Source organism: Accipiter gentilis, chromosome 10 (genome assembly GCF_929443795.1).
Source record: "Accipiter gentilis chromosome 10, bAccGen1.1, whole genome shotgun sequence".
NCBI lineage: Eukaryota > Metazoa > Chordata > Aves > Accipitriformes > Accipitridae > Astur > Astur gentilis.
In genome coordinates, this window is record NC_064889.1 from 6,046,148 (window position 1) to 6,070,804 (window position 24,657).

General features: G+C 40.3%; 1 protein-coding gene across 4 annotated transcripts in view; it reads left to right on the forward strand.

Annotated features, from left to right (window-relative positions):
* CA12 (carbonic anhydrase 12) overlaps positions 1-24,657 on the forward strand; it is a 49,969-nt gene that overhangs the window by 2,884 nt on the left and 22,428 nt on the right. Inside the window, exons 2-3 of one of the 4 annotated variants that reach the window (XM_049812428.1) lie at positions 1,316-1,467; positions 23,295-23,315. In XM_049812428.1, coding sequence (XP_049668385.1) covers positions 1,386-1,467; positions 23,295-23,315 — 103 coding nt within the window. In that variant the 5' untranslated portion in view covers positions 1,316-1,385. Of the gene's footprint in view, positions 1-1,315; positions 1,468-19,883; positions 20,104-23,294; positions 23,316-24,657 lie in introns of those variants that run through there. The other 3 variants (XM_049812427.1, XM_049812429.1, XM_049812431.1) reach the window with 3 other exon arrangements.

The following is a 24,657-nucleotide window of genomic DNA, read 5'->3' on the forward strand; positions in this document are numbered from 1 at the left end:
ATAAGGACAATTTAGAAGAGCAATAAATATATTTGTAATGCCTACTGAAAAATAATGGATCAATAATGCAATTCTATGAGCACTTGGATCTCAAAAGCACTAGTACAAGTTTAGTTTTAAGTGGCTTGTAGTGAGGCATACATGTTGAATGCAGAGGAAAACTGGAGTAGAAGCTCTGGGTATAATTTTCCTTTTCAGTTTGCTTTTTCAGTGCAATTTCTTGAGCACAAATCCCTTGATTTGGAACTGGAGTCCCATCTCTTGCTCCCATCTTTCCTAAGATCAGAGTAATTTAGATGATAGCTAAAATAAATTCTATAGGCATGCTCACAATGAGTGCAATCAGTGCAGAACAGGAGCCTGTGAATTAGCATTATAAATAAGAAATTTCTATTTAATATAGCACATCATCATCTCTACTACAACAGAGCTATTCCACAGAACATCCTCTTGTGGGATATATGTAGTCATCCATCTATGCTATAGGCTCCATCTGAAAGCATCTGAGCTTACACTTTGGCCCTGAATTGGTAGCTTGCATATATGCTAACAATTTACAGTGGGGAAGTTTGCTTGGAGGGTTCTTTAGTTCTGCTGTATTTCTCAGAAATAAAATCTGTGGTCTTAAATATTTGAAAACATTAACTTGCCTCCCTTGTGTATGTATTGTGATATGGTCTAATGATGCAATAGCAGAATTTTCCATGTGATCTTGGCTTCCTTGAAAATCACTAGATGAACATCACTCAATGGATCAACTGAAGCAGGTTGTTGCCTTAGATGATTCCCTCATTTGCTATAGAAACTGGAGAGCAGAGAATGAAGAAGGGATGACACTGGAGGAGTGGAATGAATACTAACCTGAAGAACTAGAATCTAATTCAGTCTTTGCCAGACAATTCTTGCATGCCACCTGGCAAGTTATTTAAACTGATTTTTTTACTAAGTAGATCTGTTTGCTTAAATTAGAAATCTAACCTCCTTCTCGGCTACAGCTGAGGAAAAGAGGCCAGCTCTGCTCAGAGCACACATTTTGGAGTCCTCCGGTCTCTATGGCTAAACATCCATCCTCAATTTCTAGATTAAAGGCATAGAGAGAATATCATCTCCCATGGCAAGTTTCTTCTTTTCTAAGTGGTAAACTCAGAATGTGCGGAATGAGATTGGCAGATGCCCTGAACACTCAACTGGAAAGGGTATTAGCAAGCCTTTTGCTCTGAACGCACAAAGCAGTAAACACATTGAAAACACTACATGCCAATGCAGACCTAGCAGAAACTTGATAGACTGGGCTTTCACCTCTTATTTCCCAAAGGTGTAAAAGTGAAACATTCAGATATGATGGTGATAACAACGGAAACTACACAGAAACCCACCACAAGGAAATGAATTCTTTACTTAGTGCAGATGCAACTCTGAGGCAGACAACTGGCATCGAAAATATCAACAGAAAGCATCAGAATATATGTAAGTAAGTTCTAATACAGGGTCTCAGCTTAAGAAAACCTTTACTAGAGGCTGGCCTACCAGCTCTGCGACTTATATACCATCTCTGCAGCAGACAGAAGCTTAGCTGCATGCATCTGTGTATGAAACTATGCTACAGCACATTAAATACCACCAGCACATTTCCGGCAGCATGTTGTCTCATTAACAAATCTACTTCCATTTCCTGCATGTCCTCTGAAAATAAAGGTCACACGCTTTTTCGGTGTTTGATCATAACACCACAAGCGACTCTCTTTACAAGGTTCAAAATTCTTCTCTAAAAGGCAAGATGCCCAAGATGAAGGACAAAAATTTAAAACTAGGCAAATGACCAGAGCAAGCATCTGTGACAGTATTTAGAACATGAGATAAGATTAAAGAGTGTAAATAGGCATGACTCCCTTCAAAGCACGTTCACGACACTTCTGTACACATACCTTGAGGGGGCGGTGTGACACAAAGTATTGTGCAAAGGTACCGGGTAGTGCCAAAGGACAGACGCGTTCTTCATTCCCCACTGCTTACACTACGGGAACTTCTACTTCCATTGGATTAATGGTCCTCTTCAGTGCTAAGGACAGATCTCCCATTACTTAATGAGTTGCTTCTTGTGGGGAATAATGTTGACTATAGCAGTACAATTGTATTAGGCCGATATAGATTCCATCAGAGCGGAAGATTACCTTTTTTTAAGTCTAATTCAAGTATGTACCTGAGGTCTACAGAGCAGCTGTGTTCCCTAAAACACACAGAAAAGAAGGAAACTGGCCAAAGAAATTGCACACTATCAATAGGATCTGTGTGGCCTGGATTGTGTACAAACATGCACACACACATATATATGGGGTTTTTTTCCTTGTATATTTTCCTCTGTGTGTATATATATATATATGTTTCTCTAGAAGAATGCCCCTTCACACAATCAGAACTATGGATCGGATTCCCCAGGTGGTATACACTGGAGTTGTTCTATTGAGTCCAGACTAGCTGAGAAGCTGCTTTCATTTCTTTCAAATGAAATCAACAGGTTGTTTCACTCTTCCTCCAAGCCCATGAGTCAGAATGGGCCAAACGCACAATTTGTTAATGTGTTACTGTCACATGTCCTTTTCCACAGTTTACGTTTGCCCAAAGAGATTGAGCATTTTCTGGGCCTTGACTACAAACTGGTATTCCATGAAGTCTATTGTAACAGATTTGATTTTCCCATTGCTGAGCATGCCTGCAAAATCCAGTTCCTAATAGTAGACATTTTGGAAAAGGTGTTTTGAGGTGATGCAGTCCTCTAAGCTGGATACTCCTCTGCAGGAAACAAACAGCAGGGTAGTATTAAAAGTATCGGAAATAATCTTGTCATTTGCAACAGTGTTAAGAATGCTAAATGGGAATGCAAAAAGTGGGAAACCTGCTGCAGCCTGATCTCCCAGATGAGTGAGTTGAAATCCTGAGGACATGGCTCTAGTTCCCTGTATTCTGAGAGCCGTAGCTGGGGAAAATAGAGCAGTAGTAGAAGGAAGAGAGTAGTGCAACAAACAAGCAAAGAGCTGTAGTCTTTTTACCAGAAATTTCCATTTTCAAGAAAAACAACAGATATTCATATGATCTTCTAGTGCTTTGATTTCTGAAAGCCTATGCTAATTTTACATCACTTTTCCAAGGATTCCAGAAGCATCCTATCGAACAAAGGCAAAGCTTTAACTCTGATCCAAACTTTGCTTTGTCTGCACTATCACAGCCTGGTCACAATGCAAGGTATAAATAAAGATGAATGTGACTATTCTGTGTGGTGGGGTTTTTGAACCAAGGGAAATGTGAAAAATAAATGCTACAAATAAAAATGGGTTTTAAATTTTCCACATTGCTTTCTTAATGTGTTATTTATACAGATTAAGGGGTATTTTAATTCATGCTTTAAACAAATGCCTGGAAGTTCTCCTATGTCTGGCAGCTTTCAACACCACCTTCATCAATTGTTATACTGTCCTCCAGAGTCTGTTCAGTAATGCAAGTGCATCAGGGTGACATCCAGCAGTATTATTTCATCTCACTGTCATTTAGCTTTTACTGTAATCAGTTATGTAAATTTTATATTATTTCCAAATTTAGTCTTGAAAATATAATAATGATTCTGTACTTGTGCTTAAGCTACTTTTAAGATCAGCAGGCTTTATTTCATCCTATCTTAATCAAAATAGAACATTTTATAGCCAACATAACTAATTTCTCTTCATCACAACTGAACAAGGCTTACTCACTAATTTTTGGCAAACAAGGAGACTACAGGTATATTTAAAAAAAAAAAAAAAGGCAGCTCAGTTTACATACTGTGTTAGAGCACAGAGAACTCCCAAATATCCTGTTGAAAAAAAACCTAGTACTACCTATTTGCCTGGAAAATGTGACAGCTGGGATCAGCCTATCCACCTATCTCTTTGATCAAGGAAGGAGAAACTGTTCAAAAGCACTTGAGTAATTCCAGAACCTAAAAATCACTAGTACTATTTCTTATTTCACATGGGGCAAAACCATAGATGGTTCTAAGCCACAAACACTGCATGTTTAAATGACACGCAGGTTTTCAATTTCACCGCTACAATTAGCTTGTTAACAGTCTAAGGAAAATAGACAATAATCCAGTCACAAAAATTAAATGAAGAATTACTCAGATGATAATCTGGGAGGATTGGGAAGAGAATGAGATGGTACAGAATGATGCTATTTCAGATAAAACGCAGGAATCAGAATGTGAAATCTATTTGCCTGTGAAAAGAACATGTAAAGAAAATATTGTCAAAGCAGTGTTTAGATTAATTTCTAAAGTTCCATTCCAAACACTTAAAAATAGTATGACAGAAAACTCCCAGGATGAACTGGGTGAACTAATATGACTTTTTTCACCTCTAACATCTGTTATTTCCATGTAGAATATTACTACAGTAAAAGTATCATATGTATCTGTGAACTGTAACTGTACACAAACAATTTCACTTTTCCCTCTGTATTAAACTGTTGACAGCCAAAATACTCTACAAGCTATTTTTGCTTCTTTGTTTGCTGTAAGCTACAAAGGCATCCCACCTGTCTCTCTGCTGCATGTACTTGCTTCTAGTTTTGTACAAAGAATTTTGTACTGTACGCCGCACATATTAGATCTTGGTTCTACTTTACTGACCACAAGGAACTGTAAATATTAACACAAAAGGTGCCAATGTCTCCAAGCATTTTGATTCTGAAGTGTTTTGACTCCAAAGCAAAGTATCCCTGAGAAAAACTTGCCATTATACACAAAGACAGTATATACACTTCACTGATAATTGCGTTGAGTAAGACTTGTTAGCTAACAAATAGCAGCATTTTATCCTGATTGGAGATCAGCTCATTACCAGGGAAATAGGAATTTTCTTGACATGTCACTAGGATTATATTATTTGTTATTACGTTATTCTTCAGGCTCAGTTATTCACAATGTTGAGTAGCAATCTGAATTGTGAAAAAGGAGACCATTGGTTCAGATTTCCTTTCCTCGCTCCCTTCGCTTAACATCTGCTAATTCAAGGACTGAACAAGGCCTTCTGGAATTTTTCTGCTCTAGCTGGAACTTGCAACTGAGATGCCAAAATACAGTGAGAGGGAGATACCCAGCTTGTTCTGAAATAAGAAGCCACTGGGACACCCTATGAGCAGTACTAGATCTTTCAAAGCAGTCTTGCTAAGCTCCAAACACCAAACTGATTTACTCATTATAGCGAAGGGTGAATGTGCCAATGGCTATTCAATGCCTTAATCAAAGAAGTTCTGTGAACTGTTGACAGTGAAGAATTTTGAAGAACAGAGATGTAGCTGAGTTTTTTGGGATTTTGACTTGCTTCACACTAAATACATTTTTAATCATTTAAATGCATGGCATTTTGCAGATGGGGAGGATCAGGAAGTTAGTACGTAGTGTGATACAATTCACATTCAAGCAAATTATCTGAAGACCTTTTATAGAATTTTAAATCTGCAATGCCTATTATTTTTTTCACTCAGAGCCTTGTACAATTAGACTCAATATAACTAAGGCAACTGTTTAAAAATATTTACGGGTCTACATTACTACTTCTCTACCTGGTAGACTCTAGAATTTACCCAGGCTGATTTCTGTAACGCCTGTGTGGCCAAGAATGTATGGCGCACCATGAAAAATGATTTACTGGCACTCCCTCAGGAAGTGCTTAGTAACTCATGCACAGTCACATAATGCAACCATCCCCAATCCACTGTGACACTGTACCACATTAACACATGTTTCTGTATGTTCAGAGATCTGTGTGTCTAAAAGAATCTAAGGTGACACATAACTGGAGTAAAAGCTTTCCTTACTATAATTTCCTTTTGTTAAAAGTGTGCTTTAATAGCGGGGACCCAATAGATGTTGCAGTCAGTAAATGAGTAAGCTTGGCAAGACCTGCTGCATTTTGTGGTCCCTCCTTACTCCATCACTAGTCACTTAAAAGATAGTTAAGCAGCAGCTGCATAACTACATTCTGATGTCTTCACTGATTCACATATCCCTATCAACAATATTCCACATTTCATTTGAACCACTTCCCATGGTTCAAACATACAAGCAATGTAAAATAGGCTAAAACCAGATCACTAATCACCAGCTCTCCCTTCTGCATGTTAGCAGTTTTGTAAAGTAGCAAACAGCTGAAAAAATGATGCAGTGATCTCATCATAGTGATCTTTTCATTAAATTATTATTGTTTCAGTAGAAGATCACTTTGTATGTTCCATCATGTCCTAGAAATTACTGAAGCCTAAGCAATGTGAGACTTGACTGCTGTACCACCTCTATCCTAAGCATGGTATTTAAAGTAGGTAGAGACTGCCAGGCCTGCATTTAGAGCATAATGAGATTTTACTCTTGTAAACATGACTGAGTATCCATGCCCAAGAAAATTATTAAACTTGTGTGGTGTATAGTGTAGTGTAAAAATGGGCTTTTAATTCAGGACAGCTGGTTCTCCTTTGTCTCACTTAATGCCACTTCATGCAAGCCCAAGGGAAAATGGCAGGCTCAACACCTTTCAGGCCCATAAGGGCCAAAACTCTGAACTACAGGTTAACCAAGACGTGCTTGATGAAGGTAGGATAATTTTCTCTTGATGGGTAAATGTAACAGCTGTAGTAGATCAAAAAGCTGATCTAAATAGCCAGAGCATTTAGGTACTCATAAGCATGGCATGTAATCATGAATCTTGCTCCCAGATTCACTGCTTAAGCTTTACACCATTGCTATTAGTATTTCTGCATGAAGAAAAACCTTCTCATTACAGTCTTTCTCTAAGAAAACAGAGGTTAACAAGCCTGACTTCTCATTACAGCCTCTCATCCACATAGACAACACTGCATTTTGCCATTCCTAGGATAAGAGGCTGGGGCGGAGCCACTCCAGCCATGAAGACAGGAAGGAAAGAAAAGAAGTGAAAACAGCAACCTCAGTTGCTGGGCTGCTGATCAGTCTGACTCCAGACTTTGCCATACCCATCCCATCTCCTTCTGCCTAATCACCAACCATAGCCGCAACCAGACTGGTTGTCTGGGGTTGCGGCATAGGCATTTCTACTGCCAGTAGGCTGCTATTCCAGGCAGCTATTTTACTAATGTCTAGGGTCAACCCTGGCTGTTAACTGCAGAAAGAGAACCGGTGTGTCACCTTGTCATGTGGGAAAATGAGCAAATATTGTTGATGGTGCTGTAAAACCATTAGAAATATGAAACCACAATGTATCTACGTACAAGGAAGGTTAAGACTTATGACTACCTGCAGACTTCTTCCTGCAAGTATGTGCACTGTGTACCTTTTGCATGTGTTCTTGGCACATGCTGCTTATATTGTTTGCAAATTGTTCTGTTCTCAGAGGGACCTACAAACATTTCAGGGTTTTAGCAGTTTGAGGTTATATTTACTTAGATGGCTGCAAGTCATCAGGGATTGTGAAGATCCATCACTAAGGGCTGAAATTAAGGGATGATATTAAAAGTGAAATTAAAAACCCATCTGACTTACCATCATGTGGACAGGTTTGTGCACCTAATGTGGACAAACTCTTCATGCATTGCCTATCAGTGAACAAGTCATTCCCATTCCCAGCAGCACCTCTGTAAGCAAATGGTTTGCAGCAGTTCACAGTTCTGTAATAAGAAAGGCTATTCAGGAATGCTTACAATCTACAGTCCTCTTTAATCCTCTTTGCTATGATAATGTGGCTATTGCTATGTATAAAATATCACATTGCAGCTCTGGACACAAGACTGCTGCAGTGAACAAGCTGTTGGGAGAACTCCCAACAGCTCCATGTTCCAGAGGCTGCATGAAAACCCCCCTCGTGGGGAGGTTTCAAACCAGCAGCTGCACCACTGGTGCACTGCCTTCCCAAAGGGAGTACAGGCCAGAAGACGTGGACTCCCTGCATTCCTGGACGACAATATTTTTGAAGATTTTTGGAACATATTATTATAATATAAGCAGAATACATTTAAAACACACTCATTTTTCATGCTTTCATGCAAAGAATTGGCCCCCATTTCCTTTTCCCTCTTCCACCACCCCTAACTCCCTGGCTTTTGCAGTCACTTTTTGCAGTCAGGAGATTTACATTTCTGGAAAACTACAACACTGACTTCTTTCATGTTGACTTTTAAAGCCAACATATGACTGGCAAAGTTTACCAGCAAGACAAACAAGCAAGCTTTTTATGTCTCCAAAGCTAATAAAATACTGCTTGGAGCACAGCTTGCCTAGAGTTTCTGCATGAGCAGAGCTCATTCTGCAAGCCCAACATGAGGAGACAGCTATTTTAATCATCCTGTAGTAGCTTAAGCATAGGTTCTCCTGTTGATTTAGAACAGTCTCAATGCAGAACACTAAGCCATAAATACATCTGGAACTGAGGCTGAAGAAGAGTTAATAGTCATCTCTCTAGTTTTATTTTAAAATATACCTTTAGATCTCCTGATGTGTAGCAGACATCAGTGAGTCACTCCAGACAGCTTAAAGATATTTTGGAAAAACCTGTAAAGTGAGGTTTTGGGTTTGTTTTTCTTCTTCTTTCTTTCTTTCTTTCTCTCTTTCTTTCTTTCTTTCTTTTTTTTTCCCCAGTCACAAGCAGACTTGGCTTAGTTATTTGGTTTTGTTTTGTAATAGAAGGAGAACTAGAGTTGCATAAAAGTTAATGAGCACATCCCTCAGCCACACAGACACTCCAAGAGAAACAAAAGGACTTCTGGTCTGACTCTAGCCAGCCATCCTGTGTCGATGAAGCTAGTGGAGCAGTAACAAGGGGCCTTTGCATGCATCCTCTGTGCAGCAGCATCAACTGCAGTGAACTTCTATGCTCAGAGCAAAGAGCACAATTGCACCAGTGGAAGGAGGAAACAGAGCAGTGAGGCCCTTTTTCCGAGTATCCCCAGTTCATACTGCTTTATAGGTCTTGTTGGCTGCAACGTGGAAAGTATGCAGCATCTACAGATATTTACAAAGGGTAGAGACAGAAATTAAGCAGAAGGAAGTCAGTCACACAGTCAGAAACTGAAATCCAGCATGGGGACTCCTGGTAGCCTGTCCAGATCACTCCCTTCTACGCTGCCAGCTTAGAACCCAGACAAGGCCAGAACTGACAATGTAAGTATCTGAATGCCTGTCTTCCCTATAGCAAGACTTTTGTCTGGCTACTCCTTCGGTGTCTCACATTTAAGCTCTTGAGCCAACACCATGACCATGTATGGTGAATGAAGCAGACAGAGCAGAGGCCAGCAACAAAAATGATCCTGTTATTCTGAGGAGTATTTCTGGCAGGATCCAGAAGTGCGAAGCAATGAGAAGAAAGCTGTGTTCCATCTTTAGCAGAATGCCTCAATTTGCTGTACTTTGCCTCTTGACTTGTTTGCTTGAGCCTTTTTTTAACCACACTTTAGGGTTTCCAGTGTGCGCAGACAGAACAAATATAGTGACTCACAAGTGTATACCTATTATTTAGTTGTTATATAAAGACCACCTGAGAGCACCATGAATTCACATTTTAGGTTTGCTGGAAACTTTTGCTGGAAACTTGTTCTGGTCTGTTACCACCTTGCAGGGATCCTTTCTCATACCCCACACACAAGCAAACACACAAGCAAATCCCCAACATGTTTTTAAATGAGTATAGAGAAGCCCTGTTAGTCACAGCAGTGACCACAGAAAAAGTTTTGCCTTTGAGATTCTTTTATTATTTCATACAGCTTTACTAGGTAACCTTTCGTAACAGAGGATACCATTTGTGCTTTTTATGTGGTGGCAGGGGTTACCATCCTGCCATGTGACAAGGAAATTTATTGGAGCCTGTTTGAGATACCAGTTCTTGTTGCACATTATTCATATAGTCATCACTTCTCCTCCATTCCCCCATTCAGTGACTTAGGTCCTCAGCTCCACAATGGGGAAAGATCTGAGTCTCTGATAAAATGGAACCTAGGACAGTCTGATAAATCAAAGATTGTAAGGAAAAAAGTGAGGGATCTTTCTCTAGAGGGGTAGTGCCATTATTCGGCTAAACGCAACAGATGAAGAGAGCTAACACTTAATGCTTCTCCTCTATTTGCCTTACAAACCCCATTTTAATATGCTTCAGAAGACATCACAGTGAAATATTCTCAACTTTATGCCCCATCATTATTGCTCACTTAGTACCACAATACAGCACCTCAGAAGAGATAGTGCTCTGAGCCAAAGACCAAAATAAGATGCCTCTGCTTTACAGAAGGCTCTGCAAATTCATGCATCTCCACACATTAGACTGGAAAAGTGGAAAGGTACTACTGAGTGAGCTCCCCTCCCTTCTGCCCCCAGACATGAGGTAAAGAGGAGCTGCATAATGTAAAAGGACTACCTCTGCTTTTTTTCCAAGGAGGAAACTAAATAGTCATGCCCAGCACTCCTCCCAAAATTTCCATGTTATTTTCTGGTAATTCTGCAGAGAATCTGGTACCCTACTGAGGCGTGCTGGCGAGGGGGAAAAGGCAGCCCGGAGAATGCACTGATGCAGGAAATGGGAAGCAGGAACATGGGCACATGGCACCCCAGCCCTTGAGTTACCAAGGGTTGGCATTGTAATGACTGGCTCAGGCTCATTAAAGGAGCTTCTTGTTGAATTACTGGCAGAGAAGCAGGGAAGCACTCTGCTGTGCAGAGTGCTGACTCCCTGACCATGTCTTCAAAGCCCAGGATCCTCACCAGGCTGGCTGCTCTATTAGGGATGGGCTGCATTTATTTTAAGCTGACCAGTTCTGTCCTCAGTGCTCCCCCATCTACATCTAGGCCTTCAGCAAATCTTGCATCTTCCTGTTTTCTTTGCCAAACCCTAAAAAGGCAAACATTTCAACATTGCAGGGATGTAGCACAATATTAAAACACAGATTTCAATAGTAATGACTCAGGCTTAATGGCCTGGCTGCAAAGCTCATTTTCCTCCTGCCAGCTCCCTCTACCCTGCAGTTCACGTTTCCTAGAAGGTTGAATAGGTTTAGGAACCAACAGTGTATTAAAAAAGGAGTACTTTTGACTAGAAACGGCTAGAGAGGCTATTACAATTATTTCCTATTTTCAAGCAAAAAACAAACCCATATGTTGTTTACTGAAGATAGACAGCCAGCAGTTTTCCATAAGCTTTGGGAAACTTTCCACAGCCCCACTGCAGAATGCTGGTGACTTAGAGAATGACGCACCTAGGAGCAGTGTCAGTCACTCCCCTGAATGGGCTCTGGGATCCCACTCAAATATAAGGTGATCCTCATGTCCTGAAAGTTATATAGAATAAGCCATGCCCTTGCAGAGCACGCAGCAACCATGGCCAGTCCTTACACCTACAGTTCATTATAAAGCAGCGTATCTACCTCAACTCTGTGACTGAGAATCTCTGTTAAGTCATATTATCTATTAGCACCAAAAAGGTTATGTTTAGCTTTGTATATACTCAGTTTGTTATTCATTGCATATATTCCCCACATGCAACTAAGCAGATACTTGACAGGTCTTTTTCTCAGAAACCAAATGTAATGCCTTGAAATTAACTGACAATATATTTGGACTTTTGACTCACATGCATGCTAAGATTAGAAATATTTCTAAATGGTGATAGTTACAGCCACTGTAAATACAGCATTCAGTCTGCTTCTTTTATGGGTGCTGCTTAACCTATTCTAAGCATCACAGTTGAGTCTACTGTTTAAACACAAGCTGAGTTTTCCCAACAGCTGGGACCCAAGGCCAAGCTGCTTTGCAGTCATATTTTACTGTAATAGTAATTTTACTGTAATACTGCTAAAAAACATACTCTGAACAAACCAATATATGCACTCAGAGGGAGTTGTAGTTCTGTGCCTGATGTGATCTTACATGCTCCTTTAAATCTGTTTGAGAGCTGACTTCAGGGAAGACGGGCTCTAAATCCGAATACTAGGTTGAACAGAAAAAAAGGTTGGGGAAATTGAACTGAATTTGTGCAAGTGGCCACACACAATTGTGCCTGGCCTTCTCATATGGGAAATCCTGGAGTGCTGCTCAGTCTGCCAGTTACCAGCCCATTTAGCATATGCTTCAGAACACGCAAGAACCCTTGAATTTGACTTCACTGGGCTATTCCGCCACAGCAGAAATTTCTTCCATAAGGGCATAATATTTTTGGGAGGGCAGATGGAAAAATCACTAACATACAGGGAATTTCAGAGAGGTAGAATATAATTTAGAGGGCAGGGCGTTGGATTTATGAATTCCTGCTCTAACTCTGTGGCTTGTAATGACCAGTGATCAGTATCTTGGTTTTGTGCATCATCCCCAATATGAAGGATTTTTTAAAAAGTAATTCTTACCTTCCAAACTTGCTGATGTAATGAAAATGAGGCAAGAACAAAATGAAGACACAGCAGAAAAAAATCTACCATTATGCATTGTGCTTCAGTGCCTTTGCCAAGACAGAGAAGGTTGTCTACTGTCCCACAGTTTAACTGATAATGTAAGGTTCCCTTCAAAGCCTGATCTCTGCCAATAAGGAGTTAATATGCATTTATCTTTAATAGCTAGCTACCTAGTAATGATTTTAATCTTGATGTATCCCTTCAAAAAAATTAAATGGATACGTCCATCTCCTCCTAGTTGTTTTATTACATATTTATTATATATTCCTATTCTGAGACACCCAAAATATTATTAACAAGTTGGTTTTTTAAGGGGTCCCTCTCATACACACGTTTTCTGGGATCTCTTTGTCCTCATCTAGTGATTCCTAAGGTGCGAGTCCTAGTTATACAGCCAAGAAGATTAAATACTAATTTCCAGGGATGAAATTACAGCTATCCCTAGTTCCCACTTTCCAAATGTCTTTTGAAGAGTCATCGGAGGCCAGCAAGATCCAGCCTTTGGAACAGAGCAAAACATCTGCTGTTTTTGCAGGCTAATGGTTTGTCACTGGATGACAAATGCAAGACTCAAAATGAATTTCTGGGACTTCCACTAAAATTCCTTTTTGTACCCACTGGAGTGCTTCTGGGTTTCATTTTTAATTAAGAGTGACACTGAAGTGCATACAGACATATGCATGCCTGTGCAACAATGAGCCATAGGACTCAAGCCACAAAAGTGCAACCGTAGAAACTATGGCACTTAAGCTTAGAAGGCAGAAAACAGATCTATGATCTCATCAGAGTAAGGTGTAGATTTCCAAGAGAGCTCTTCCATGGCTGCTCCTGTGTCTCCAGCTCCTGCCTGCCTGGCTGGTTGTGCCTCACCAACCAAGACCAGAATTCAGCTCCTGAAGTTAAGATATGTAGATCCAGGGCTTTGGGTTAGTCTCTCCTGAATTTAACAGACCACAAGCCCCTCCAGCTCTCTTAGATGCTCCTATGGCCAAACATAAGTGAGGTTCAGGCCTTTGCACTAGGAAGGAAGGCAGAATTTCCATCTATTATTGCATCTACCTATTCTACTGCTCTCCCTCCTTCCCCCACTCTTTGGTAAACCTCAACATATTATTTTGTACATCTAAACTGCTCATTAAAGAGTAACAAGTGGTTCAGCAGCTGTCTGTGTTTTCATAAAAAAGAACTTGGCTATCACGAATTGCTTCTGTCAGTCTTGGATCACATGTAGGAAGCACTTGTAACCAGCCCTGTGACTGGAGCCAACTGGTGCAGGATATTCCTACTGTTTTCATCTCGCCTGTGCACAGCATTGCAAGAAGGCGTTCCTAGCACTAACGTTTGGCTGTGAAAGGCAGACAGGCAATACCTAGTAGGGTTAACTACTCTCAGCTTCATCTGCTTGTCAAACAACTAACTGAAAGTATGTGATCTTTCAGTAGGGTAGATATGATATAAGCAAAGATACTGAACAATTTCCTGCATTGCATAGTAATTTAGAAATGCAGTGTTGAGAGACTGAAAGGCCTGAAGGAAGATCACATCAAGGAAAGACGGAACTTGCCTGACATGAAAATACCACTCAAAATCCCATAACATGGAAATAGCCAGTTTTAACAATAGAGTGACCTTTCTAGGGGAGCCAGTGTCAAAAAGATGACAATGAATACTGAAGCTCTGAACAACCTGTTTTATCTACACAATTAGAGGCTCTGAGAGGATGAACTTAATGGCAGTGTGCACTAACATTTCAAACACAGACATCAAGGTTTATATTCCAGCATAGCTCAAACATGGAAACAGGACTCAGTTTAAAGATTTCTGTCTTGAGTCACTGATGCAAACTGCCCAACACCCAAGACTCCTCAAGCATTGTTAGGGTTTCCAAGACAACTAGACTACATCTGCCTGTCAATGCTGTGCCCTTGGCCTCCAAAATTCTTCAGACAGTCCTGGGGTTAGAACTTTTGCTTACACACAGCAGGTTACCAGTAAACCAGCATGGGTTTGAATCATTTGTGTCACAGCAGGCTGCAACGGAGCCTGGCACCCACCCACTCTCACTGGGCCTCATTGCCAGCAGTCACCCCAACATCCACCAGCTCACAAACCCCGGGGGTGGATGGGTGAACGGGTGAGACCCCACTAGATGGCAGTACGACCCAGACTGATTTTAGTTATTGCACACGTTGAGTTCATTTCTTGTTTTGGATCCAACTGACTTTCTTGTTTGCTTTCTGTTTACAGTATGCATGGTGCTCCACAGTCTGTTCGTTATGGCCACTTATCCACATGTTTGCTAAAATGTTTTTTAAAGAAAAGTAGCCATGCAGTATCAGCATCTCCCCTGACCTTTGACACTGCTCACATCAAAGCCTTCTTTTCCATTTTATTTCAGCTTCATCTTTGAAGCTAAACACACCAGGAAGAGGGAGTGAGGGTGGTCAATCAAATCATCACGAAATTTGCAAGTGAAAATTCCAAATGTTCTCTCTTATGAGAAGGCCTTGTCTCATCCATTTAACGGGCTGGGATTATCAAATATTTAATAGTGTCACTTGTGCATATTGACTGATCAGCATCCAGGCTAACCAGCTTGCAATAAGATAAACAAAAAACATTCCCATTAGCTTTGCAGAGAGCTCTAATAAGCACTAAAAGTTAACTCTCATATACCTGCTCAACAGCTCATTTGTTGACACTCCCTGAAGAACATCTGAAAGCCTACATTCCCGGTCTGATTTCCTGCTAGAATAGATGACTCTTCATTTGATTCCTGCATAACCGGGATGATATGACCCATATCTCCAGCCTGGGAAGTGCTTTAGGAATTAATTTGCAAAGAAAAATCCACAAGATATAACAAGTAATATACAGTAATGGCTGTACAACATTTATTCCACGGGAAAAACACAATAGGGAATGCATAGTGAAGATAGGAAGAAAAGAAGAAAAAAAAAAAAGAAATTTTGTCTGAGCATATGTTGGATGATGCTGTCAAAACTGTGCAAGCAAGGCCAAAACAATCATAAAGATACAGGGAGTATTTCTAATTTCTTGCAATCTGGAATTGCTGGAAGTGTATCGGCTTCATTTCCTTTTTCCAAAATTCTTGAGTCCACCATCATGAAATGTGTCTGTTTGACAATGGCAGAGTTTGATTTAGTAAATAAATTTGGCAATTTGCATGTCAGAAACACAGCTATTCCTGGCAGCCTTGAATCTCAACTGCAGAGCTAATTTAACTTTTTCCATATAGTTTGGAAAAATGGCTATTCTGGCTCATTCATAATATGAACAGCTTTCATAAAAAGATCTACACAACCTGTTTCATATGTTGTGTAGTCATTAAAGGTCTTTTGACTTATTGCAAATGGTGACAGCATCACTCGTTATCTACATTTTTCATTTCTTTTTCTTGTGTCTCATTCTCATACCTACTGCGATCACAGTAAAGGGCATTGCCATGATGAAAGAATTATTGGAACAACAAATACAGAGTATTTATTAATCCAAAAATGAAGGACAAATTAAAAAACATGAGCTAATAAGAAGTAGTTTCCCAATATGGGAGCCAAGTGTCATTGTTGTGCCTGTCAATCCATACTTGGAGTTTGGAGTTTGTTCTGTGTGTGGTGTGCTATGGGCTGGACAAAATTAATAAATGGGGATGGGCTGATTTTGAGGAGAGAAGCAGTTGGGACCCCAGAGGTCTTTGCTGTTGTAATCAGATTAGTAGAACTCAAAGGTAAGTGAGATAGAGCAGAATTTCCTTTGCTGATGAACTGCAGAACATGTGCTGGCCAACTAAACGTGTGTTGCCATTTTCAAAAGAAGGATATTTACACATGAAGATGTTTACCCATGTCCATCTACTTTCAATTCTCGACCTGTGTGTCCACTGCAACTGCTACCATACCAAAAACACAACCATGAGCAAGGAGCTGCTTTTTTTTAGCATACTTAAGCCTGACCACTGCAGAAAGCAGCAGTAATAATCTTGACTGGTGGTCATAAGAGTCTCAGTATACTACACTCAACAGAGCTCACATATGTAACTCCTGAAGTCTGGCACATGTTCAGATGTATCATGGAAAACAATAAAAGAGTAAATTTTCAAACTAAATTAGTATTTTGCTAATCTAAATTACTCGGGAAGATAGTCTGCAGTGAGATCACTTCATATGCCCTGAGGCATAGGAGAAACACGTAGCTCTTGAACAGATGTAATAGAGGGCTGACTTGGTTATGGACTAGGGTTATGTCACTGCCCAGGTCTAATCACAAATGTCCGACAAGTGTGTTCTTCTCTGATTTTCTTTACCTAATGGTCATTTACCCTATCACTGTCTAATTTCTACAGCACTATGCTTTCAGAAGCAATGTCCCGCCTTTTTTTCTGTTCCCAATTCTACACACAGAGATTGGGATGAAAAATTGGTACAGAAGAATTTGACTGAAAATAACTGCTGATAACAGTGCCCTCTGAAATACACCTCAATAGAGGGAATTACCTGTTTTTAAAGCAGTTCTGTTCATACACTGTGAGACTGAAGTAGTGTTTAATACTTCATTGTGTTTGTCATGTTGAGGTGCCACAGAAGCCAAAGTTTCAGTGTAATTTGGAGAAAATCAGCCTGTACTGCAAACTCCTGGTTAGCTAGATCACAGCTGGATGGTGATAATATTTTGGTATCTTTGCTACGGGGAACTCTTGTAGCATAACCCAGCCAAGCTCCACTACCTTCTCAGCTGAGAACAGCAGAACTGAAAGTTTTCAATGAACTGCTCTAGAGAAGAACAAGGTAGAAAAACTGAGGAACAGAAATAATGGAGCTGCTAAGCAAATCCATATTCAGGCCAGATAACACCCTGCATTTGATCCTGCTTTTAAAAAGGATTCATGATCCTTAATTGCATCGGGTGGGGAGTGCTGCCTGCTAACTGGGACAGGGCCTCAAACTCTAGGGACTCTAAGCTCAATTTTTCTCCAACATTGGGACATTAGGCAACCTATCATTCACACCTTGTATTCCTTTGCCACAGCTTTAAAATGGGAAATCACAACTAGGGAGAAACAGGATATGGAATCATCTTATATTACAGCATAATTGCACTTCTGCAGTTCCATTCAACAGGGAATCCCATAGCAATACTGAGTCTCCTCTGAAGCCCATGGTCCTGCTGGGTGGTTGTGTTTTGGTTTTTTCTCCATGATCCACATCATCTTTCATCCTCCCTGTTCTTAGCTCTACTTATTGCATACTGCATTGTAAACATGTATTTTAATATGGCAAACACCCACATTCACGGAAGACATTTTTCAGCATAATGAGTTCCCTTAAACTTGTCCTGTGCACTTTCCAGGATGACTATCACATTAGTCTATATGTTACTACTGGTTTTACTAACACCACTAAAGTTAGGAGACAGTGCAAGTTAAAGATTGATAAACCCACACCACAAAATTTCAACCTGACCTGTCGCACTGGGGATCTGAATTTACTTCTCATAAGCCCCACCGATCTATGAAAACCCTGCTCTGTCTCTGCCTTGGACTGATGCTGAGATGAAAACCAACTGGCTAGCAACCTAAAATTTCTTAAAGATAGAATAAAATGGTAAGCATTGTGTGGTTTGTGCAGAATACAGGCAGGTAACTGTATCAAGGACTTTTTTTTTTTCTTTTTCTTTTTCTGTGGCTTGTGTTTTGCAAGCAAAGAGCTTTCTATTCAGCTAGCCTTGAAAGCACAAGCACTGCCTGGAATTCCTCCCAAGGATGTGAAGCCAAACTATAGCAGAAACTGGGGAAGGAGAGGTGTAGATTGTGGAAATGCAAAAAATTGTTGAGCAAAATTCTAAGAATCAGAGCATGCTTCAACACGGTGAACTTTTCAAGAACACTGGCAGAAAAAAGGAAAGAAGGAGATATGAAAACACAGTTTGGCAGATAACTCAGTCCACACCCTTCTACACAACAGGGCCTTTTTGTAGAGGAAGTAATTTTCAACTGTTACTGATACCAGCCTTAGCAGCTTGTCAGACAGGTTGCCAGTTACCTGAAGGCTGATGACAAAACAATTTCTTCTACAGAAACATACAAAATTATATTTCCAAACTTGTGGCAGGTTAGGGAAGGTCCTGCATGCAGTAACAACTGTGTGCTGATAGCCCACATGCTTCAACACACTCAGCATGCCCATCTGTACAAACATGGTAGACAGCATGACTCTTTTCTGGACTTAAAAAGCCGTGTTAAAAACATTTTCACTAAAGCTCATGCCCTCTCCCTCTAGATTACATCTGGCTGAACCAAAACAAGCAGAATTACAATCTAGGTTTTCAAAATACTAAGTAGTATGAGACAGGAACTGTACTCAACAACAGCTGCTTTTTAAGAGGCTACAAGACATTAATTAGCTGCTGCTGCTCTCTGCAGCCCTCCTCTGCCTAGCTTGGGAGGACACAGCTACAGAAGAACAGCAGCAATAGGCCAGAATCATGCTCTACAGTAGGTCACTACCTGGGATCTAGACAGAAGTGAGCCATGATCCAGTCAACCTTCTTTTCCCTTTATCAGCCTCACAAATGATGGCTGGAAAAAATAAGTGAGTCTAATAACATTGAGCAATTAAATAGCAGTTGATAAATAAAGATGCTGAAAATAAAGTCTGACCAATCAAAATGAATACATGCTACAAAGCTGTTACTGAGATGTAGTAAGCAGTTAATAACAATTATAAATAATAATGTACTCAACTAAAACCAATAGCCTCTCCAATCCCACCTTCCGCTCCTCAGCAATCCATAGTGGACTGAGTTTAAGAGGATATTCTCAATCACCTTCAGAAGAGGACATTAACTTACACTGTGTGCTCCTCTTTACCCCTGTCCATACATGTCCTGAACATAACATTAGACTCTGGGGCTGTTTATTCATGAATTTTCACTCCTCCCCACTTCATGTGTTCTCCTGGTTCCAAGAGCTTTCAGCTTAAAAAAATCCCTTCCTGACAAGTTGGATAGTTTTCATGGCAAGTGTCCATCGTCCCTCTGAGTTATTAACAGTCCCACACACAGCCTCACTTCTCTTCCCCTCCCTCCAATCCTCACAGTGTCCCATTATGCTAAATCACACTGATCCAAAAATGGGAGCTGAAGGAGACACTCTGAAATAGGCTAGAAAAACTCTACTGTGGTATGGTCCATAAGAGGACAGCTTTTTTAAGCCTTTGTGTCTCTGCTAAATAATTTCTGAGCTTCCACATTTAAATTCCCTCTCCAAGAGCTGGAGTCTGCCCTATGAGGAGCTCACTAAAACTGAGGTAATGAAGGGTATGATCAGTTTTCTGAGGGTGCTGTGACCTAGAGGCAGGTCTGATTACATCATTTGTTTTGGGTTGAGTCTCAGGAGCTTTATAAAAAGCAGTCTTAAAAGGAAGGAGAGAGACAAGGGGAGAGAAGGGCAATAACTCATTAGCAGAAGCTCTGTGTGCATTCTGCTATTTGCTACATATCTACAAGGGAGTTTCTTCAGAGTGCAAGGAACCTGTGAACTGTTGGAATATTATAAGTCTTTCCTTGAGATGTCAGCCAAGAGCTTCAGTATAGTCACAGTCGCTACTGTGCTTATTTTCTTCCTAAAGATACAACTCTCAATGCAAGCGCCGTTGAATGGTAAAGTCTTTCAGCTTTCTATTTTATTGTCACTTGTAACTTAGGGCAGCTAATATATGCAGAAAACTGGCATCTTTTAGTCATTACTATTTCAATAGCATGCTCAAAGCTGTATATTGTTGCAGTCTGCAGTTCTTTGGAGTTAGTATCCTTATTTTAATTTCTCAGAATAGGCATTCTGATACATACAGGAAAAAGAAATTTGTGCTCTGATTTAATATGCGTTACAGACTTCGTGCATGGTCAGTATGCCTTGCTTTGTGATCTTTTTATTTCTCATAGAATGAAGCACAGACTGGCCCTTCTCAGAGTTAGTGGAAGCATCACACCTTTCCCTCTGCCCTGTTTATTTTTAAACTAGAGGAAAAGAATGCAATCCCTGTGAAGCAGCCCATATACTAGACCTCATTCTCTTATATTTAACAGGACCAGTTTCAGGAGGTCAGCCTTCACTCTCTCTTTTTAGGAGTTAGTGTTCATCTATTCAAGCTGATTATAATCAATTTTCATCCATTCTAGCTAATTATAATCCACCTAGTGTGATTACAGGATATGAGGGATAATCATTGTAAAGTGTTGTGTAAGAGGACTTACTCAGCACATATATTCATGGGATGAAAATCCTGAAGGCTCAAGCATAATCCAGAGCTGTCAGTTTCATAAACAGCTCTACCAAGACAAGCATTTTACCAGGTTTTTCACATGAGCTACATAAGGGGCGGAATTCAAACTTTTAAGGTCACCTTCTTATTTTGGGCACATATCCTCTGAAAAATGGCTATATTCTGTAGCAGAATCTCCCACTTGAACGGCAGAGTTTCCTAGAGCTTGGTGCTTTCCACGTGCTTTCTCTGACAACACAGAAGCTTTGGAAGTGAAAGGATGTGTCGAAAAGATATGTCTTACAATATGTCCTGAAGGGAATGCTGGAGAATTTCTATCTTAGAATTAGATGCTCAGTACCAAGAAATGGCAAGAGCTACAGCATCTGCCTGTCTCTGACGTCTACCCAAGTCAGAGACACAACTAATGTAGATTGTCATAACTAAAACCATTCCCACTTTCCCAGCTCCCAAACGACATTGGAAACATATTTGTACCCTGGATATTGACCAGTGAAACACAGATACACTGGCTCTAGGACCCTCCTCTGCCATGCATGGACATGTATCTGTGTTACACAGAAGCACTCACCCCAACATGAACAAAGAGGCAGGAGAGTGCTCACAGGTACGGAGCTGTTGATAGTTCCCTTCTAGATGCAAATCAGACACTCTCTTGATTCTCCTCCAATTTTGGGAGACTATGTGACAGTCTGCCTCATCCTTATTTCATTATCAAGCAGAATAAGGCTAATAACCTTGCTGATAGTCTGAGGATGGCAGCAAATCACTTTTGCAGCTCTACATGTTCATTCAGACAAAATCAAGAAGATTCTGCCATATAGTCACCTATTCATCTCCTGATCTAAGTTAGATTAAATAAGTGTTAAATGGGCCTCAGCCCTACCTACACTAGTTGCTGTTATTGTGCTCATCAGTAAAGTCATAATGGTAGAGAATTGCAGGTCATCAAAATGCTCACAGGCTAAGGAACATTTCACCTGGCAAAAGACTTTAAGCTTTCATTTATTTTTGATTGGCACAAACACCCAAAATATTGAAAATCTTTGAAATCGACCATTTTAAGGTTGTTCTAGAGCATAGTTTTGACACTTTGTAGACATTTTAATGGGCAGTAGGAGCATGAACACAAAGTAGCTATTGTAGTTAACCCAATTGTAGTATTTCTTCAAACCCTACTCAGATGAGGATGTGGCAATTTCTAAAACCTGTTGACAGTCAGTTGCTATCTTCATGTAAGTTTTCCCTACAGAAGGTGCTGACCAGAGGACACAAGCACCCCCAAAAAAACTCAGTAAGAGATAATCCCCTACAGAGAGAAGGGGAGAGGAGAATGAGGTTTCTCATCTTGAAATCTAAGACAGAACACAAATTCTTCTATGCAAGGAACCTGGGGACTTCAGCCAGGATGATTTTACAGACCTTGTTTTGAAAATTCCAGTGTAAAAGAACAAGGCATACTGGTCCTAACGAACTGGAAGCAGAGAGCTTAGTGTTCCCAGCATATATCAATACAAAAGAGCTAAGTGCAGCTGTTTTGCACATCCCTACAAATTAATCCCAAACATTTCACACAATATTCTTTGGAGAAGAGCTGTATCTGTGACCACGCTTCAGAGTACAAGAAATGCAGCCAAGAATCATGTACTGAGCAGACGTGTATGTAAGAATAAATATTTGCATGCACGCATGCACACACACTGAGGGTTTGCAAGACTTGTAACTCAGGACTGTTTTCTAAGCAGAAATAAAATTAAATTTGCGGAGAGTAAAGATTTGCATTAGCCTGATAACCAGAACTGTGCAGGTCTGTCAGGACAAGCACCTGGAATTACACAGCAAGCTGAATGACTGTAAGTAGGTTTCAGGACCGAAAAAAAAAAATTAAAAAGACCATTTAATAAGTCAAGACATTTCCAAAGACATGCAGAGACACTCTCTCAAGTTCAGTTCCTTAAGCAATGGATGAATATTGATCATTTTAACACTCACTCAATCCCCCCCACCCCCCCCCCAGATACCCTGAGTTATATGTGTTTGTGTATCATACTCCCTTTTTTCAAAGTCCATCTATTCCTATCTGTTTCAGTTGGCAAATCCCAGAGGCACTGTACAGAAATGACTGTCCATCATTTCTCAGTGCAGCAATGGCAATCCACTGATGTTTTTCAAATTCCTCGACTAGGCACAAGGTGGTTCATTATAGCTACACCCCATTTATATTCCTTAGTTTCCTAACCAGAAAAAAATCTGGGATGTACCTACGTAGAGAGTCTGTGGCTATTAAAAAAACCCCAACAAACCAAAACCTGACAAAAGTTTCGCTCCATGATTTAAGTGACCACAAGAAAGCCACCTCTATGGGCAGGATCACAGGGATAATTATAATTTGGGTGAGAAGGGTTCATGATCTTTGAAAGAGTCTATGTTTTGTTCAACATCTGGGGCTAGAAAGACAGATAAAAGTATTGCAAAATTCAGTACATGGGTTTAAGTGGCAATTTGTTTCTTTACAGAGCAAGATCAATTTCAGATATTCACAGTAATATTTCTTTTGTCTTTAAACAGGGTCAAAATGGTCTTATATTGGTAAGTACTAACTAACTTGTACATACTAAGTTGTGGCTTTGTTCTGTATTTTAAGGACAACATGCCAAATGTATTCTGGTGAGAACCTACTAGGTTCACTATCTTTACCCAGGTTTGGATCTGGCCTGTTGTCTTGAAATCTGTTATGCATCCATCAGGTTTCATACCTGGGTTTCTGGGTTCTAAATTGCCTTGCAGAATGACAGGAACTTCAGCAGACTAAGATTGGCCCCACAACTGCAGAGGTTCCCCAAATCCCTGTTCCCCACCAGTCACAGACCAGCAGCACATTCCAGCCTAGTTCTGCGAAGAGCATATCTCTCCCCACCCACATGGGTCTTCGGTCTTAAGTAGAGTCAGAGTTCAGCAAGTCACCTGTATTGTGTTACTGGAGACTTAGCTCCCTGAAAATCCCAGCACTGACAAGGTAGAATAAATCATATTCAGGAGAGCAGTGTTATTTTGTATACTAATCCTCCAAGTCAGCTACTAACCCAGAAGGATCTGATGGCTGCTCAGGAAGAATAATTATCTAGAGATTTTCTTTTAATTGATCAAATCCTCTGGCCAGTTATTTCTTCATTCAGAGTAGTGTTTTATATGCCACGTGCCCACAGAGAAGTAGGCAGTACTGAGAATCTCAGCAAAAAATGCTTCTTCTTAAGCCTTTGGTGCTGCTCCAAGACAACACAAAGAACCTCTGAGATTGAACTCGCTGCTAGTAACTACTCCCTTTGGCTGTGCTCCAGTTTACCTGACTTGCTTCACATAAGCAAAAGGAAAACTGTCAGCTGCATGTCTATAGGTATTAATGTAACTGCCAGTATGCACACATATACTTCATATCCTCATTAGGGAAAAAAAGCTTCGCACAGTTTGAATAACAAAAGCCTGCATTTTCCACCTTGACAGCAGCCATCAGATGAACCTAACCCTGCTGGGTAGTAAGGAAAGCAAGACTTCTTTTACTACCGCCAAAGTAGAAGTTTTACCCTCCTTCCCAGTGTAATGCTTGTTTAAATTAGTTACTTCTCCCTTTCTGGGAATTTGGGTACCAGTGTTTATTTCAGAGTATGTTAATCTTAATGTCCAACTTCATCAGTTCCTGTTAAGTACTTCCATATTGCAGTCTGATTTCTAGCATGTACAGGAGGATAGAGGGAAGGTTCACAAAACAGATCCTTATTTTTTTCCTTCAACTACTGATTTTCAAATATATCTAGAAAAACATAAAAAAGCAACTTCAAAAAAACTGAAGTGGCAACTGAACTTGTACAGAATAGTTCTTTTTATATACCTGGAAAAAAGCAGAGGTAGAACATTGGTCTGCACAGAGAAAAAC